At 47.4% G+C, this 16,008-nt stretch overlaps 6 protein-coding genes across 6 annotated transcripts; 4 read left to right on the forward strand and 2 right to left on the reverse strand.

The window, feature by feature from the left end:
• Window positions 1-112: 112 nt before the first annotated feature.
• On the reverse strand, window positions 113-1,372 carry N7481_001538 (uncharacterized protein; the record flags this gene model as incomplete). Its single annotated transcript, XM_057260757.1, has 3 exons — window positions 113-694; window positions 751-1,265; window positions 1,333-1,372. 3 exons carry the CDS (start codon window positions 1,370-1,372, stop codon window positions 113-115), a joined length of 1,137 nt encoding a protein of 378 aa, XP_057128589.1.
• Window positions 1,373-2,801: 1,429 nt separating this feature from the next.
• Window positions 2,802-3,411, forward strand: N7481_001539 (uncharacterized protein; the record flags this gene model as incomplete). Its single annotated transcript, XM_057260758.1, has 3 exons — window positions 2,802-2,830; window positions 2,915-3,057; window positions 3,125-3,411. The coding sequence occupies 3 exons, from the start codon at window positions 2,802-2,804 to the stop codon at window positions 3,409-3,411; spliced, it is 459 nt and encodes a 152-aa protein (XP_057128590.1).
• A 1,365-nt stretch (window positions 3,412-4,776) lies between these two features.
• N7481_001540 (uncharacterized protein) lies at window positions 4,777-5,352 on the forward strand (the record flags this gene model as incomplete). Its single annotated transcript, XM_057260759.1, has 3 exons — window positions 4,777-5,072; window positions 5,123-5,176; window positions 5,253-5,352. The coding sequence occupies 3 exons, from the start codon at window positions 4,777-4,779 to the stop codon at window positions 5,350-5,352; spliced, it is 450 nt and encodes a 149-aa protein (XP_057128591.1).
• A 2,996-nt stretch (window positions 5,353-8,348) lies between these two features.
• Window positions 8,349-10,114, forward strand: N7481_001541 (uncharacterized protein; the record flags this gene model as incomplete). The annotated part of the gene is made up of 4 exons (XM_057260760.1): window positions 8,349-8,427; window positions 8,494-8,619; window positions 8,692-8,771; window positions 8,840-10,114. 4 exons carry the CDS (start codon window positions 8,349-8,351, stop codon window positions 10,112-10,114), a joined length of 1,560 nt encoding a protein of 519 aa, XP_057128592.1.
• Window positions 10,115-10,156: 42 nt separating this feature from the next.
• Window positions 10,157-11,341, forward strand: N7481_001542 (uncharacterized protein; the record flags this gene model as incomplete). The annotated part of the gene is made up of 1 exon (XM_057260761.1): window positions 10,157-11,341. The coding sequence occupies one exon, from the start codon at window positions 10,157-10,159 to the stop codon at window positions 11,339-11,341; it is 1,185 nt and encodes a 394-aa protein (XP_057128593.1).
• A 1,243-nt stretch (window positions 11,342-12,584) lies between these two features.
• Window positions 12,585-13,879, reverse strand: N7481_001543 (uncharacterized protein; the record flags this gene model as incomplete). The annotated part of the gene is made up of 2 exons (XM_057260762.1): window positions 12,585-13,022; window positions 13,109-13,879. 2 exons carry the CDS (start codon window positions 13,877-13,879, stop codon window positions 12,585-12,587), a joined length of 1,209 nt encoding a protein of 402 aa, XP_057128594.1.
• Window positions 13,880-16,008: the final 2,129 nt, after the last annotated feature.

Consider the following 16,008-nt stretch of genomic DNA (forward strand, 5'->3'; position numbering starts at 1 on the left):
TAGGGTCAATGAGCTTGCCGTATTTACGTGAGCACGCTGTGCTTAGGCCGCTCGCCTGTATACCTTGTACAACAGCCGTCAAGGAATAGTAATTGCGAATATCGTGGAGGGCCTAAAAGGGGCTGTCAGAGTTGAAATTGAAATTGAGACGGTTCCAGCATACCTGAGCAAGACCATCAATTTTAGATTCCAGCCCAATCTCAGCAGCCATGCACTCTTTCACCTCCACCATCAGCTGATTCCACCGGGAGCTCAAGATGGAACGCGCTTGAGCTCCATCTTTGGTGAAGACGATAGGCACATACTCTCTAAATAAACCCATGTCTTTGCGTGATATGAGGCGCACAAGAGCCGGAACGTCGTTCCATCGCAACTGCTCCAGAAATTCATTTCTGTTGTTGAGTGGCGAGCTCCAGTCTGCCTCAAGGGGGCTCAAAGAATCGCGCAAGCGAATTCTCAGAACCTGCAAGTCCTGCAGTATTCTTTCTGCCGAATCGGCTCTCTCAAGGACCTCCTGGAGGGGTCGGGTTATGAATTTGTCGAGAATTACTTCTAACCTGGAAGCCAATCCACCTACTCCGCTACCATTGAGGCCCTCATGTACCGGGCATTGCAGTACTGCTCGGGCAGCCTCTTGCCAAGTATATTCGATGGTGGCGTGGATGAGAGGGTCGCTTTTCAACCTTTCCAGGCTCTAGTCATGATTAGAAAGTCCATTGATAAGCCGCGCAGACAGTAAACATGAATTACCTGTTTGAGATCTTGTAATCGATTCAGATGCTGCGGGGACTTGATCAAATCATAATAAAGCTTGGCGTTAAGAACTTCATATGTCCAAAACAATGTCTTGATCTGGTCAGAGGATAAGCCCAAAGCTTTTCGAACGGAGTTGCCAAAAACGATCTGCTTTAATTTCTCGAGGCTTCTTTGGGAGAGCTCAGAAGCAACCTTGGAAGGGCCTTTGTTCAAGATATCATCCAAGCCTGTTTCCCAAAGCTTTTCACGTGGTATGGGAGTTTCTGCGCTGACAGAAGTGCTGTGTTCTCCGGACGCAGAGCTACTATTAGGAGCGAGATCAAAACATTGCAGTCGATGTTTGTCTGTCTCATGATTGAGGAGTTGTTGGAATTCGTTCCTGCGCCAATCTCGCCTTTTTGCTTGAAGCTTTTCTATCTCTCGGTCGGCATCATCGCTTGGATCATTCATGGAGACCTCGTGCTGTGTAGATGCAGTGCTAAAGGATGAAGAAGGTGCTTTGTGGATGGCTGTAGGGTCATCTCAGTTAGTAACGGAATAACAGCTTGTGACTGTGGTGATAGGGATGGAATAAACCTTTCTGGCTGCCATAGCTAGCCTGCGAAATACCGTTCATCTTGATCGAAGAAAATTGAAAATAAATCACCAGAGCCAGGCGACGGGGTCATAGATATACCAATCTGCAGGCGCTATGCATCATTTGCATGATCGCTGGCCCTGTGCGACCGGAGTGGCTTGCCAATCACCAGCCGTCTGAGCCCCTGAGCCTCCAGCGCAGCTCCCAGGAATAATGTAGTCACTTCTCTCGGTATACGGATGGCGCTCATCGTCGGAGGTCTAGATCTGTAGGTTGGCTGGGACTGGATTGATGGGTTTATTCGGCTGCATTCAAATTGCGCAAGGATCATCGGGCTCCACAATGCGGTTTCTGGGAATGTAAAGATACCAGGTGATTACGGACGGTTTTCAATACATCGTAATTTTTTGAATCAAACCTACTCTAAAGCCGCAATGAAAAGTTCGGGGACCGCGCGAGGCGGGAAATTGGTGACCTCTCTTCTAGGCGTGACGGCTGAGTTACAATTATTCTCCTTAGCTAGCAGTACTCGCGCACAAAATCGTTAAAAAGATCAACATATCAATGTATCGAAGTAATAACCGCTACATTCATCGCCGATTTTCCTATGATTTGGGGAGAAACATTTGAAGAACGTTTTTAACTTGATTAACACCTGCACGCCCAGTAATCGAGGAAGCCGTTCCTTACATGAAATTAGAGACGTCATTGATGAACATGAACGTGATACCATCTAGCGGCTCGAGAAGGTGGTATGTATTTCTTCTGTCATTTTATCCTTCCTTCTCTTGCTGATATACCACGTTAGGCTGGTGTCACAGTCTCTATGCCATAGCCATAACTCTCTATCCAGAGATGACAGCCAACCCACCAACATACTCAGAAAGACCCCATGTCATGCCAACCGAGTGGCCTTGAACACCAAGCCCTCGCCGGATTCCGCCACCTCGAATGGTCATAAAACGCCACCTCATCCTGCTACAGTATGTACCGCTTGTTCTCGTACAGACGTTCGATCTTTGAAAATTCCCAAAGCGTCATGGTGCATTTAGCACATTCAATCAAACTCCACAACTAACTTGAACATGATGAAAAGAAGAGTAAGCTAATTCCATTTTGTCTATCGATAGAAACATTTGCCTCGCTTCTCTCTGCCCGCTGCGGCTAGTTGTCTGCCCCACATTCCTCTGTGTTTGCCGAATTGTTCCTCGGCTGGCGATTCCGAACTGTTACACACTTGCATATTCTGGATCCTTGACGGTACGGAGTCCACCTTCCCAGACCGCATGTTTCCAAAGGCCTGGGGAGAAATAATGCTGTGTTGGGTACATCTAAGCTTTTGGTAAAGGGGTATTCAATCCCAAAGGAACCGGCTGCCGTGGACTACTATGGGACTACCGTTCATTGCAGGCAGGAGCGAGCCAGCATGGCTTGCCTGCGAAAAGCGCTTTCCGTTCGTCAGCCCAGAATGATGAATCGATCTGCTCTACCGGAAGGGTAAGTATTTCACTCATAGAGTTTTCGTGTGGAACTCCATGCCTAAGATGCGTGAAATGATCGCTGATTTAAACCTGTAAACAGAAACGCGATGGCTCATATGGAGGAGGATAGTGAAGATGAGGACGACTCTGGAGATACCGATAGGGATGAAAACAAGAACTGTACATGCGATGGAGCGCAACAACCCTGTATCTCGGACCAGAAGACCCCTGATAACAGAGACCGTGTGTCTGGCCGTGGAAGGCATGTATTGCAGGGAGAACGCTCCAAGCATGATCTTCGGTCACTTAGATCGCGGGTCGCTAGGGCCAGGATTTACAGGAGTCAAAAGCGGGTGCGGACCAGTCGACCAGGGCTTCGAAAACCGATTCATAAATGGGTCAAAGCCTTTCGGGTTGAGGACGCGACTCGTGAACAACCAAGAAATATTCGATGTCAACGTCGCAGTTCTTGTTGAATTATTCATTCGAGATACGGTTGGAACAGCCGAACAGCATCCGTTACCAAACCTCTACTCAATTGGCTATCTTTTATTCTTCTTTCTAATGCTACATGACTCCCTTAATAACAAACCTTAACCTCTTTTTCCCGCATATACTCAATTCCTCGTGCCCCTTATCCAGGGACTCATTATGTATACCGGACGATTCCAGTTGGTCACGACAGCGTACGCTACTGTCCCTTCAGAAGCTCCTCCACACGCGGCCCAGGGAATATGGAACGAGTTCAAGTAGCTTAGCATAGCTGCCCAGGACTATCCATCCAGCCATTAATTAAAGAGTACCCAGTTTTCGAAGATGTGGTCGCATCTTCTTGGCCAGAGAACTACTCGGAGCAAAAGAGACTGGAGTTCGGTACCCAACCAACTCAATGAGACCCTCATATCTCACTTCTCTGTATTGAGACCAATATTTGTTGATTGAGCGCTTATTTTATATAAGATCTTTTTATCATTTTTGAAAGAGGGTCCACATTGTGGGCAAAAAGGTTTCTTCACTCGGTGGTTGAATTGACTATTATCTGGTCTTTCGCATCAAATCGAAAACTGCACCTAAGATTAGATTTGCACTTAACAACCTTCGAATTCCGAGGCAAACCGCGGATTTCCTGAAGGCAGCAATTCATCTTAATTGAGATAGCAAATGATTCCAGATCTTCAATGACCAAGATTGATTAATTGGAAGATGAAAGCTGCTGAGTTTCTTTGATAACAATAAGCTGCTCCGTTAAAGTCTATCAATTACGTTTTACCTTGCTCCCAATATTCCGCATAATGAAACGGTATATTGATACTAGTCGCGCTTGCAAAATACGTCTCATGGAATTTTTCAGTTGCTCATCCCGATATTTTATTGAATGGAACAGGCTCGAAAGGGGACTGGAAGCTTTATGCAAGAGTGTAATGCTGGATTTCCCATGACAAAATCTCGATACATACATTATTCTTAGAATGGTCTTATTGTAATTTTTCCGGATCAATGGAACGCTGGCATTGGCGATTCATTTCTGTCTTTTGCCAGAAAGGTTCACCACAGAAACTCTTTGGGCGGGAGGGGATCCTGTACAATGTCAGTTATCAGACTAGAACGCTATGTAATTTCTCCCACCGGTATTTTTATGAGTGAGGTGTTGATTTGCGTTTATGAGCGGAAGTTTTCGTTGGTAAAACGCATACGCAGGGGATCATTCACTGGTGACGACCTAACTTTAACATTTGAAAATTTGAAAGCCTCTCCAGTCACCGACGCTCCACTTGAAACTCAACCCGCCGCCTCCGGCAATTCTTAGGCAACTTAAAAGGGCTAGAATTCATGAAGAACAATACTATTCTCTCTGTTTATGTTTTAAGCAGCAAACAAGTTCTTCTTTTCACTTTTAATTCTGAGAATCCTCTTTCTTGATAGTCCCTCATCTTGAGCCGCGTCAGAGTCCATTCGCAAAAGATGGCCAAAAACAAGAAACTCTCCGAAAATTGCTCCAGCGACCTTTTGAGAAGTGACAACGATCGGTATGATAGCTTGGAGGGCGAGAACTGCACTTCAGAACACGCAGACTCTTCGAAGCCTGAGGTCCCATCTCGTACGACGACCCCGACAAAGCATCATCACGCACTTCCCCCAGCTGCAAAGCCTGAGAGCAGACCGAGTCCAACATTTCGGTCTGAGTCCATTGAAAGGAGCCAGTCGTCGGAGCTAAAGCAACCCAGTTGGAATTATCAGGCTGAAGCACTAATCCCACGGTATGTTACAACACCCCGTTATCAACAAGTACGCTTTCTAACTGAAATAGTGGGCTGAACACAGGACAGCAGAAGGGAAAGAATCGACCGACTAGGCGACAGAGGTAAGTATCCGAAACCCTTTTTCATTATTTCGGGGTCCTACAGCCAGGATTGCCGTGTGACTGATGCAAGACCCAGATCGATGTCCAGAAAGCGCAAGGAACGCCGTCGGCAGACCAGTGATGGTACAAACCTCACCACACCATGCGAATTCTGCATGGGGTCGAAAGCCTCCTAGAAGAGAAATCAATGGATCAATCTGTAAAGGGAGGGGTGCTTGCAACTCTCCAAACTCGCCTAGGCCAATTCTGGCAATCGTCGAGATTTCCATGCGCTCTTAGTTAGGACGTGGTCGAGGGTGCCAAATTACATGCGCGGCGGGATAACGGTCCCGAGTTTTGAAACACGATTCACATACTGTACTAATTTTGAACTTGTTGATCGTAATTTGTGTTCTTAAATCTCTATCTGATCCGAAGTGTGGTTTAATATTGGCTATCAGGACGCTGGAGGTTGCACAACAAGCAATGGCAATGCGAAAATCGCTGCTGCGATCACGGTCATAGTTTAGAAGCATTACTTAGTGGAAGGCGGAGAGGTTATAGCTAGAATAGTCAGTCAGGAGGAATGGCAAGCCATGATTCTAGCATGGAAGGCGGAGTGCTCACCGGTGGCGTTGCAGGGCTTGGAGGATCATATGTTGCGCTCGGAAAGGAATGAGCATCATTTGCGGTCCTAGTGTGGGAAACAAAACCTCTACAAACTCTATCGATCGCAATTAGCGAAGGCAATCTAGTCGCTTTCCAAAGCTTGCCCTTAGCTTTCAGTCCCTGGCTATGTTTAAAAAGCGTTTCAAGGACTTTCGACAGTCATTTATAAAATTATTCAATTTTGAGAAGATCCGAAGATGCTTTAGCGATGCATTGTGGAGATCATGAATGCTGGTCAGCGGCGGAGTCTGTACTGTATTGGGGCACGACGAACTCATGTTCCGACGACGGGGTCGGCGCCGACATCTCTTCATCGATGGTACCTCGGTCGATTTATAGGTGTGGGTACACGAAGTACCCTGGTCATCCTGTGCTGGCAAGTGAAATAAAGATTTGGGCGGCATGACGAGTTGCAGTGACTGCGACTTGCGACGGAAAATAAATCGGCTAGGCTGAGGGAAATCATTTTTCTCTCACGGGGCGAGAGCAAAAGTTTTACAGGCGAAAAATTCCGCGGGCAGGCAAGCGATCTGCCATGGCGAGTCTTCCATGGAACGACTCTACATATTAGCTGCGTGAAAACCGTTTCACATCGTTGAGCAATGATGAGACCAATGATTTGCAAATTGATTGGCTACGGTCCGAGCGAATATTGGCAGACTTCTGCTGCCACGAGAGATTAAGCCGCCACGGCGACTAGCCCATGGCATGCGACTTCAGTCTAAACCTCATACCAAGTGCGTTGCAGGCCGTTTGAGCCAGGTGAATCAATGTTGATGAGGCAAATGATTTGTCACGCATCGCATCATGCCAACCACGGCTCCAGGTGGATCCATCCACTGCGCCCGCTCTCGACTCCAAACTCTTGAAATTTCTTATTTCAACGTTGATAAACCGCCTCAACACCCACGAAATTAGGGTCGCCCGGTGCGAATTTGAAGTCAAATCTCTGGACTCGGCAAAATGTACGCAAGTGGTCGCTGCCGAAACCCCTACTCCGAATAGCATAAAAGACGCTCTTTTCCTGTCGAAAAGAAAAGTAGGACTTTCCTCCTCACACTCCGGGCCTCGCAGCCTTGGGGTGTCTTTTGCAGGACGGGCTCTGCGTGATCAAGTGTGCCTCGCGAGGCGGGCTCCGCGTCATCAAGTTTGCCTCGCAGGAGACCGCTGCGATACCAAGTTCTCCGCAGGAGACCGCTGCGTCACCAAGTTCTCCGCAGGAGAGTGCTGCGTCAACAAGTTCTCCCTCGCAGCAATGAGCCCTGCGATTGTAAGAGTGCGCTCCCTCACAGCCAATGAGCCCTGTGTTGTATAAATGTGCTCCCTCACAGCCAATGAGCCCTGTGTTGTATAAATGTGCTCCCTCACAGCCTTGAGCCCTGTGATTGTATAATCTTGAGCTTCCATGCAGCCTTGAGCCCTGCGTTATCAAATTTGCGCTCATTAGGCGACCCGTGGCGCCGCGGCCCTCGTCCTGATCCTCTGGCGATTGCAGGCACCTCTTCGTGGTGTCAGAGACTAGTATTCGAGGGAGTCCTCGAAGAAGCCAAGACCTGCTCCAAATAATTGATAGAATCAATAATACTCCGGGGTGCTTTGTGTTATGCCCTTCAGCCTGATTGTAGAGTCCACTATACATGTTCCTTGTTCACGTAAAGTTTTATGTTACCTTGAATCATTGTTGTGATATGAGGCTGGTGCAGATCAGGAACCAAGCCGAACCATCGGAATTAATCCCGAAGTATGTATACGAAGAACCAAGTTGATTTCCAATCAACTTGATCTTCTCGCTGTATATATAGCCTCATGTTTCCCACTAGAATGAAAAAGACAATTAATACCTCTGAGCTACAACAAAAATTGCCTAGGGTGTTCTTTTCCTGAAGTGACAATCTGTACTTTTCTTTCGAAAACAACGATGAACAGAATTATCTTGCTTTAGCACTTTGCTCGGTGCTCCTACCAACAATGAGTGTCTTGAATCTGGCATACAGGATGGATCGAAATCAGTTTCACCATTAACTTAGAGAGATTCTCTCTCGAACCCTCTTTCGAAACACTCTATACCTAATGAAGTTACTCTGCCCCTGAGCCCCTATCTTGGCAGTATTCCAGTACAATTGTAAATTACAACATAAAAATAGCTTCTGTATTAGGCATGTATGGTCTCGAGGGTGGGAATGTTTGTGAACCCGAAGATACATTTCGCTTTCATCTGTTGCAGATGATATTGCTGGCCCTCCGCCGTGGAGTGTTAGGGTCTTGATTCTTGTTGTTATTGGCGGTCATATGTCTTTGGTTACTTTGTTTGGTGAACGGGATCCTAGTTCCTTGGGACATCAAGCTGCCGGTAAGATGTTGGGGGATGTGTGGGTATTTGATTTGTTAGTGAAGCTTGGACTAGAGTTGAAGCTCAGGGAGACAAGGGCGGTAAGAGGGATGCATTAGGAAGCACGGATAGTTGGAGTTCGAGCCCCTTGTTTCTCTCAAAAAACGCAAGCACTGTGTCCATGTCGTGTTGAGAATGGCTTCTGTGTCATTCGGCGACGCAAGTTGTGGACTCCAAGTTGGGGTCAATCAAGGGACGATAAATCTTGGACAAGGTAAGTTTCCAACGACCCGCTTAACAATTCCAAGCGCGTCAAAGTTGACTAATAGCGGGCTCCCAGAACCCCAGCCAGAGCCACTTTCGACTGTCCCCTTCTCGCACGACCCAGACTTTGTTTATCGCAACACACTCCTTGATCGAATTCACGAGAAATCTTCAGTCCTGGGATCGAGAATAGTTCTCGTTGGTCTTGGAGGCGTGGGGTCAGGCAACACCAGTCCAGAGTAGTCGCTTCAACGCTAACTCTATGCCATGGTAGGAAAACACGACTTGCTATTGAGTATTGCCATCGAGTTTGAGAGCAATCGGCCAAAACTTGGGTCTTTTGGGTTCATGCAAGTAATAAGGCTCGCTGCGAGAAAAGTTTACGCGACCTTGCCGAACGAGCTAAAATTCCCGGGCGTCAGGACCGGAACGCTAATATCTTTCAACTTGTCGCAAATTGGCTGCAAGATGAAAATATTGGAAAATGGGTTCTTGTTTTGGATAATCTAGATGACGACGAGCTCCTTCGCAGACCTTCGGCGATGAGTACGGAGGCCCAAGTAAACGCTCACAGCCATGCCTTTACACAGCCACCGCTGAGGTACCTTCTCGAAAGCTTGAATGGTTCCATTATAATCACAAGCCGGAGCAAAGATGTAGCCTTGAAAATAACAGGAAATACGAAGAATTTGATTGATGTGCAACCTATGAATATGGTCGAAGCTCTAGTTCTATTGAGCAACAAGCTCGACATAGATACTCAGAGCCCGGACATGATGCGGCTAGTCGAGGAGCTTGAATATATGCCCCTCGCGATTGTCCAAGCTGCTAGCTATATCATTCATCGTTCCCCTCGCTGCTCGGTATCTCAATACCTAGAAAAGCTTCAAAAGAGTGACCACCATGCTACTATGCTTCTAAATCATGAGGCAGGTCATATTCACCGAGACTGGGAAGCAAAGAACTCGATTTTGCTTACATGGCAAATATCGTTTGCCTACATCCGACGAATCAAGCGGCCTGCCGCTGACTTACTCTCTCTTATGAGCTTCTTCGATCGGCAAGGGATTCCAGAGTATTTACTACGGGTTCAGGCTAGGAAAACCAATTATAGTATTCTGGGTTCTCCAGAGGAAGTTGCAATCATTTCTAGTGAAGAGGATACGGATACTTCGTCAAATTCTGACCTATATCATGATTTCGAGGACAACATTGCAACTCTCAGAGACTTTTCATTCATTGATACCGGTGAAGACAGCACTATGTTCACGATGCACCGGCTAGTGCAGCTGACGGTGCGCGCATGGCTGAAAACATATGGCCGGGGTGAAGAGTGGAAGGAAAGATTCATTGAAACTTTATATGCTAGATTCCCGACAGGTGACTATGAGAACTGGGAAGAGTGTCGATCGCTTTTCCCACACGTGAAATTGGCAGCATCACAACGACCAAAATCACAAGCTTCTCTACAAAAATGGGCTGCTGTGCTTTACAGAGGCTCCTGGTACGCACAGGAAATTGGGGATGTTACAGAATCCAAGGCAATGGCATGTAAATCCAGAAAGCAGAGATTGAAGCTTTTTGGAGCAGAGGACGAACGTACCCTCGATAGCACTGCGATGGTGGCAATAGCGTATCGTTTGGAGGGCCGATGGAAGGAGGCAGAGGAGCTGCAGGTCCAGGTGATGAAGACTTAGAAGACGAAGCTCGGCGAGAGCCATCCCGACACCCTGGCAAGCATGGCTAGCTTAGCGTTGACGTTCAGAAATCAGGGACGATGGGAGCAGGCTGAGAAGCTCCAAGTCCAGGTGATGGAGACTCGCAAGTCTCAACTTGGCGAGAACCATCCTAATACCCTGACGAGCATGGCCAATCTAGCATCGACTTATAGGAACCAGGGATTGTGGGGAAAAGCTGAGCAGCTTGAGGCTCAGGTGATTGAGACGAGCAAGACGAAGCTCGGCGGGGACTATCCGGGCATACTATCAACTATGGCCAACCTAGCATTGACGTATTGGAGCCAAGGTCGGTGGAATGAGGCTGAGAAGCTCCAGGTCCAGGTGATGGAAACTCGCAAGACGACGCTTAGGAGGGACCATCCTAGTACACTGACGAGCATGGCCAATATAGCATTGACGTATTGGAGCCAAGGTCGGTGGAATGAGGCTGAGAAGCTCCAGGTCCAGGTAATGGAAACTCGCAAGACGACGCTTGGGAGGGACCATCCTAGTACACTGACGAGCATGGCCAATATAGCATTGACATATCGGAGCCAGGGAAGGTTGGAGGAGGCTGAGCAGCTGGAGATACAGGTGATGGAGATTCGCAAAACAAATTTCGGCCAAAATCACCCTGACACCCTGATGAGCATGGCCAATCTATCATTGACTTATTGGAACCAAGGCAGATGGGAGAAAGCCGAAAAGCTACAAATACAGGTGACAGAGATAAGCAGGCGAATGCTCGGCGAGGCTCATCCTTCGACGTTGATGAGCCTAGGAAACCTAGCATCCACATATAGGAGTCAGGGACGGTTAAATGAGGCCGAGAAACTTGACGCGCAGGTGATAGAGTTTCGGAAGACGAAGCTCGGCGAGGACCATCCTGACACCCTGGCAAGCATGGCTAGCCTAGCGGCGACGTTTAGAAACCAGGGCCGGTGGGAGGAGGCCGAACAGCTCCAGGTGCAGGTGATGAAGACGAGCAAGTTAAGGCTCGGCGAGAACCATCCCGACACGCTGCACATTATGGCTAATCTTGCTTTCACCTGGAAAGCTTCAGCTCACGATGCCGAAGCCAACAATTTGCTACGAGTCTGCTTAAGCAAGCAGAAGCAAACACTCGGTCTGAACCATCCCACTACTTTATCTAATTCTGAAACATTGTTACAATGGGAAACGCAGAGCTTAAATCTGCATACCTAATTAAGCTAGATATTTGAATATGATATGTTTACCCTGCCATTACTGCTTTGTATGTTAACTTCCTAAAGCAATCTTTCCTATAATAGATTGGCTTGGTACTCGCTACACGAAATGAGATTGAACTTACGACTTAATGAAGATCGCTGCCGATCGATTTAGGGAAAGCAGAAGGAAACGGCCCGCGAGCTGCCAGTATTTTTGTAGAAGTATCATAAGTAATTGAAAAAGGAACAGTCTATCACGTGATATTGCGTTTCAATACGTTTCAATACTTAAAACCGAGCCAAGCCTTAAATTGATTAGCATGTTTCGGTTTAGGGTTCGAGAAGGATTTTATAAGAGTAAGTGGTGAAACTGATTTCGAACTATCCTGTAATTTAAAGGGGGTGGATGGCGCAGTTGGTTAGAGTCGCTATCATGGAAATTTCTTCGGAAATCTGGGTTCGAATCCCAGCATCCTCACCTTCTTTAACCGGGTTGCTCGGTGGCAGGGCGCGTGGTTTATGCCCTGTAACCTGCAGAAAAGTGGTCCTGATACAGAAAGTGCGGGGTTGGTCCACCCGCACTTCTGGGGTTCTCGGGTTCGAATCCCAGTACCGGCAACTCTACAAACCCATCACGTCTCTGTTGGGAGACACTATTACACGGGGTAATGGAGTACCCCAAGCCTTTTCACAGGTCAAAGTGGAAACAAACACAGGCTCCGGCGAGGCTCCAAGTTCGTCTAAGAAGTGGTACAATCTCATGGAAGAAATCATGTATTTATACAGTTGTTGTATGCTGCATATCGTTCGCGAGGGGTCAGCGTAAATGAAATCATCCATCCATCCATCCATCCTGTAATTTAACGGGCATGAGCGGGAGGTTGAATTTTTACTTTCTAATGGGGAAAAGGATATCAAATCGACAAATACTACAGCAGCCTAGCCAGTCATTTTAGTCTCGCTGAATGGTCATGAGAATATCTTGCAGTTGCTGCTAGAGAAAGGAGCCGAGACCAACGCCTAAAGTGGGGAGTATGGAAATGCTCATGAGGCTGCATCTTTAGGACACAATGAGATTGTGCAGTTTCTGCTGGAGAAAATAATAGCCCAATTTATTCCCTTTGATACAAGAACAATTAATCTTCCTTTGAATAACATCAAACTCATTTTATCCGGGGCTATAGCAATCTTGCCCACAACACATACATAACCAAACAAAGACTGGAGCCTATCATTTTGCACTTCCAAGCAGGCGGCCCTTAGCAACTACCAAAATCTGTGTCAATGAGGCTGCTGAGCTTTGTGACAAGATCGTCCACGCCGTCTGTGTTGATCTTTTTCTTCTTCTTTTCCCATACCGCCTGCCCAATTTTCACCAGTGCCGTGACCATACCTTCGCCATTCAGGTCGGCGCCCGAAATAGCTTTGTCAGTGAAATCCGTGATACTCTTTATGACACTCGCGATATCGCCCCTGACTAAGCCCAGAACCGCCTCGAGCAAGGATCCGAATGTGAGAATTAGAATTTTCTTGCCACTTAGTTCCCGTGGAAGCAACATACACCCCTTCGAGTAGTCGAACATAGGCAGCCGAACAGGATTATCTCCTTTCACGTCCTCCCTAATGATCTCCTCAATAACCGTTTTCCCGTTTGCGTTCCATGTGTATGCTGGGCATTTATTGAGAATGCCGTTTGGCTTTTTTTGTTCTTTAGTCAATAAAATGTAGAGCGATCATATGTATACACATATATATGTATATATTTGTGAGTAGAGGTACTTACGCCTGCTTTGCTCTGAATCCAGTGTGCATGTCCCAGCTTGTTGTGAGGGTCACCAGTGACAAATTTACCGAATGTAGCCCTGTTTACCCCATCGGTCCCGAAGAGCTGCTTGGGAAACAGCGTGATCGATCGGCCGGTCACGTCCGTCCCCCGCATTTTCTCCAAAGTCCTATCGGCGTACTTTGGGAGTATCTTGCTGCTGGTTCTTACCGCAATAAATTCGTTTGTATCAGGAGCGGACGACTGGATGAACAGCCCAACCCAGTTGAGGGCAGTATAATTTCCCCTGCCCCATACAGTTATCGCTGGATTGGTCGCCTTGGGAGCCCGAACAGCGACAAATCGTTCTCTCTCAAAGCGAAATTCGCCCGTCCTGTACACCCCCGATCTGTCACCGTGAAGAATGACGCCCTGCTTTCTTTCGTCTGAGATGTTGCGCCAATTCGGAGCGCATGTCGCGTACGCCGGATTCTCGCCTCCGATCAAAAAATCCATCTCTCCCTCATTCACATGGACGGAAAACAACCAGTAGTCTTCTCGTTCTTGTTCAAATATGTCCCCTTTTGATGGCGTGACCTTTCCCCTGGAGTCATCCAACGAGTACGAAAGTCGTCTATCATTAAGTGGTATATCGGACCCCATGTCTTCCTGCAGGTTCACGCTCATGATGTATTGAACATTGTAGTCAGAGGGTTCAGGAGCTTGTTCCATGCTCGGTGCAGAGGGTTCTGTGCCCTTGGAGGCCTCGGCAGCGATGCTGTTTGCTACCATGATAGTACAAAGATGACTGAGAGAAGAAATAAATGAGGAAGAGAATAAGTTAGCTGTAGTAAGGGTGGGCGGCTGAATATGTACCTATGGGCAGCGCTTTCAGTGGTGGCCGGCTGGGCTTGGTGTTTTGTTATCTGGAAGCCCAAGCCACGGAAGCAAGGCACAGACTGATAATGAGTACTTGAGTGCATTCCTTGAGAATTAGCCCAAGTCATAGCGATTGACACAGCTGTTACCGTTTTGCGTGCGTAGCACAGCATGCCTGATTTGCGTAATCAGGGAACACAACATTACCTGGTTGGTTGGCTGTCCCGACACTGGCTCAGCTGCTATTGGCCATGGCTATGGGCTGTCTGGGTCGGCCGGAAGCGCTGAAAATGTCTCCCTTTCTTTTAGTCAAGTGGTTACACGAGAGTGTAGGTAGGCAGTCAACCTTCGCCTATCAAGGGATTTAACACAGAAATACGTCAAGTCCAACTGTTCAGGCCAATGACGCAAGGACAGCGCTCGAGGGTATTGGCGGGGAGGGCAGAAATTAACAGAGCCAGTTTAGGTCACTCGTTGCACGAACATTCTGAATACCTTGCTGCACTGTGTTACTTCAGTCAAGGGAGCTCCCTTGACGTCGCATAAACATTCTATCTGAGGAAGTTGGCTGAGCCAGAATTAAAGGGTTGTCCTTGGTTATCATCGCTGCTACTTCGAGTCAGTACAAGTACCACAATCTTTCTATTCTTCCACTCCCCAGCCCACTCACATTTCTCACACCTGGACGATCACTCTCTGCAGAAAGCCCCGAGCATCACCTTTTTGACATCATGAAATTCCCATTGGCTATGCTTGGATTTGTCCTTCCTACCGCACTTGCTTCTTGCACCTACCAGCACAGGAGTTGTCATTGGAAGGGAACAGCCCCTTTTTCTTGCGTCACTGGCCAGGACTCCATCGGTCAAATTCGAGACGGCGAAGAGCTTGTCGAGAGTTCCAGGATGGAGTCCGGCCATGATAGAACTTGTGCGCGAATGGAACCCTACTCTGAAGATTGCTGTGCGGATTACGGCGGGGAATGTGGGTTTTTCGGTGGCTGGAAAGAACTTTGGTGCCAGTTGTAAGCTTGGGAGTCCCATGTCGGTGACGCCTATTTCCACTAATGTACTTTGCGGGGCTAACAAAATGAACAGCAAATCATAGAAATTGAGTTACAGGTGCAATTCTTAGATATCAGAGTGGATTTGTCTTTGGGCAGAGGTGGAGGAATATGGTACCACAAGACAGTTACATGTTCGGCACGAATTCGAGCCTGTTTGTTGTATACCAACGGGATATTGATGTTCCTGTACGAAAGGGATCAGTGCCGTCCGTTATTGCCTTCCGTGACGGATGTATATGAGATGCCTTTTGCAAACCTAATCACATGATACGCAATCCTATTTTGGCTAGCCGAATACTTGTAACAAAGCTCCGATCTCGAACGGTATAATACCAAACGCGTATAAAACAAGTGTGGGTTGTGTATTTGTGTTTAATTACAGTTCTAAAATAGCCCCCTCAAAAATAGTTCCCTCAACATACACTCCCCTCAAGAAATAATTCCCGCAGAAAGAGTGCCCTCCCCTTTCCCCCTCCCAGCATGTCATCCATCCTCCCAATTCATATGGCGCGAAATATCGATTCCTGGCAGCGTGACGTTACAGTGACGTCCGTTATTGCCTTCCTTGGCGGAGGTATATGCTATGGTATATCAAACCCTAATCACATGATCAGATAAGCTGAATAATATTACTGCGTAAAGATACCGTTCTGAAATTACGCTGTAAGAATACCAAGCCGCTGCCTGATACCAGTATGAAAGATACACGAGTTTAGAATTGAGGGGCTTGGCAGACTGGAATGTTCGATGCAAACATAGCAAACTTGGGTCCTGCAATATGTCCTCAACTTCTCTTCGCTTCTTCCCAACGTTGTACAACAGAGAGCCTGGTGTGGTTGATCTCGGCTTTGATAACCAAGGCTCGTCAGTAAGGTTTCTGCAATGATCACCACTGTTATTCTAACTATGTGTCTTATTGGAGACGATGGACTGCGGCTAACTACTTCCGGCTCTGCTTTAGGCGACCCCTCATCCTGAC

The sequence above is a fragment of the Penicillium waksmanii genome (assembly GCF_028829765.1).
Source record: "Penicillium waksmanii strain IBT 27052 chromosome Unknown utg000001l:1.0-4852451.0:1.0-4856178.0, whole genome shotgun sequence".
NCBI classification, from domain to species: Eukaryota; Fungi; Ascomycota; class Eurotiomycetes; order Eurotiales; family Aspergillaceae; genus Penicillium; species Penicillium waksmanii.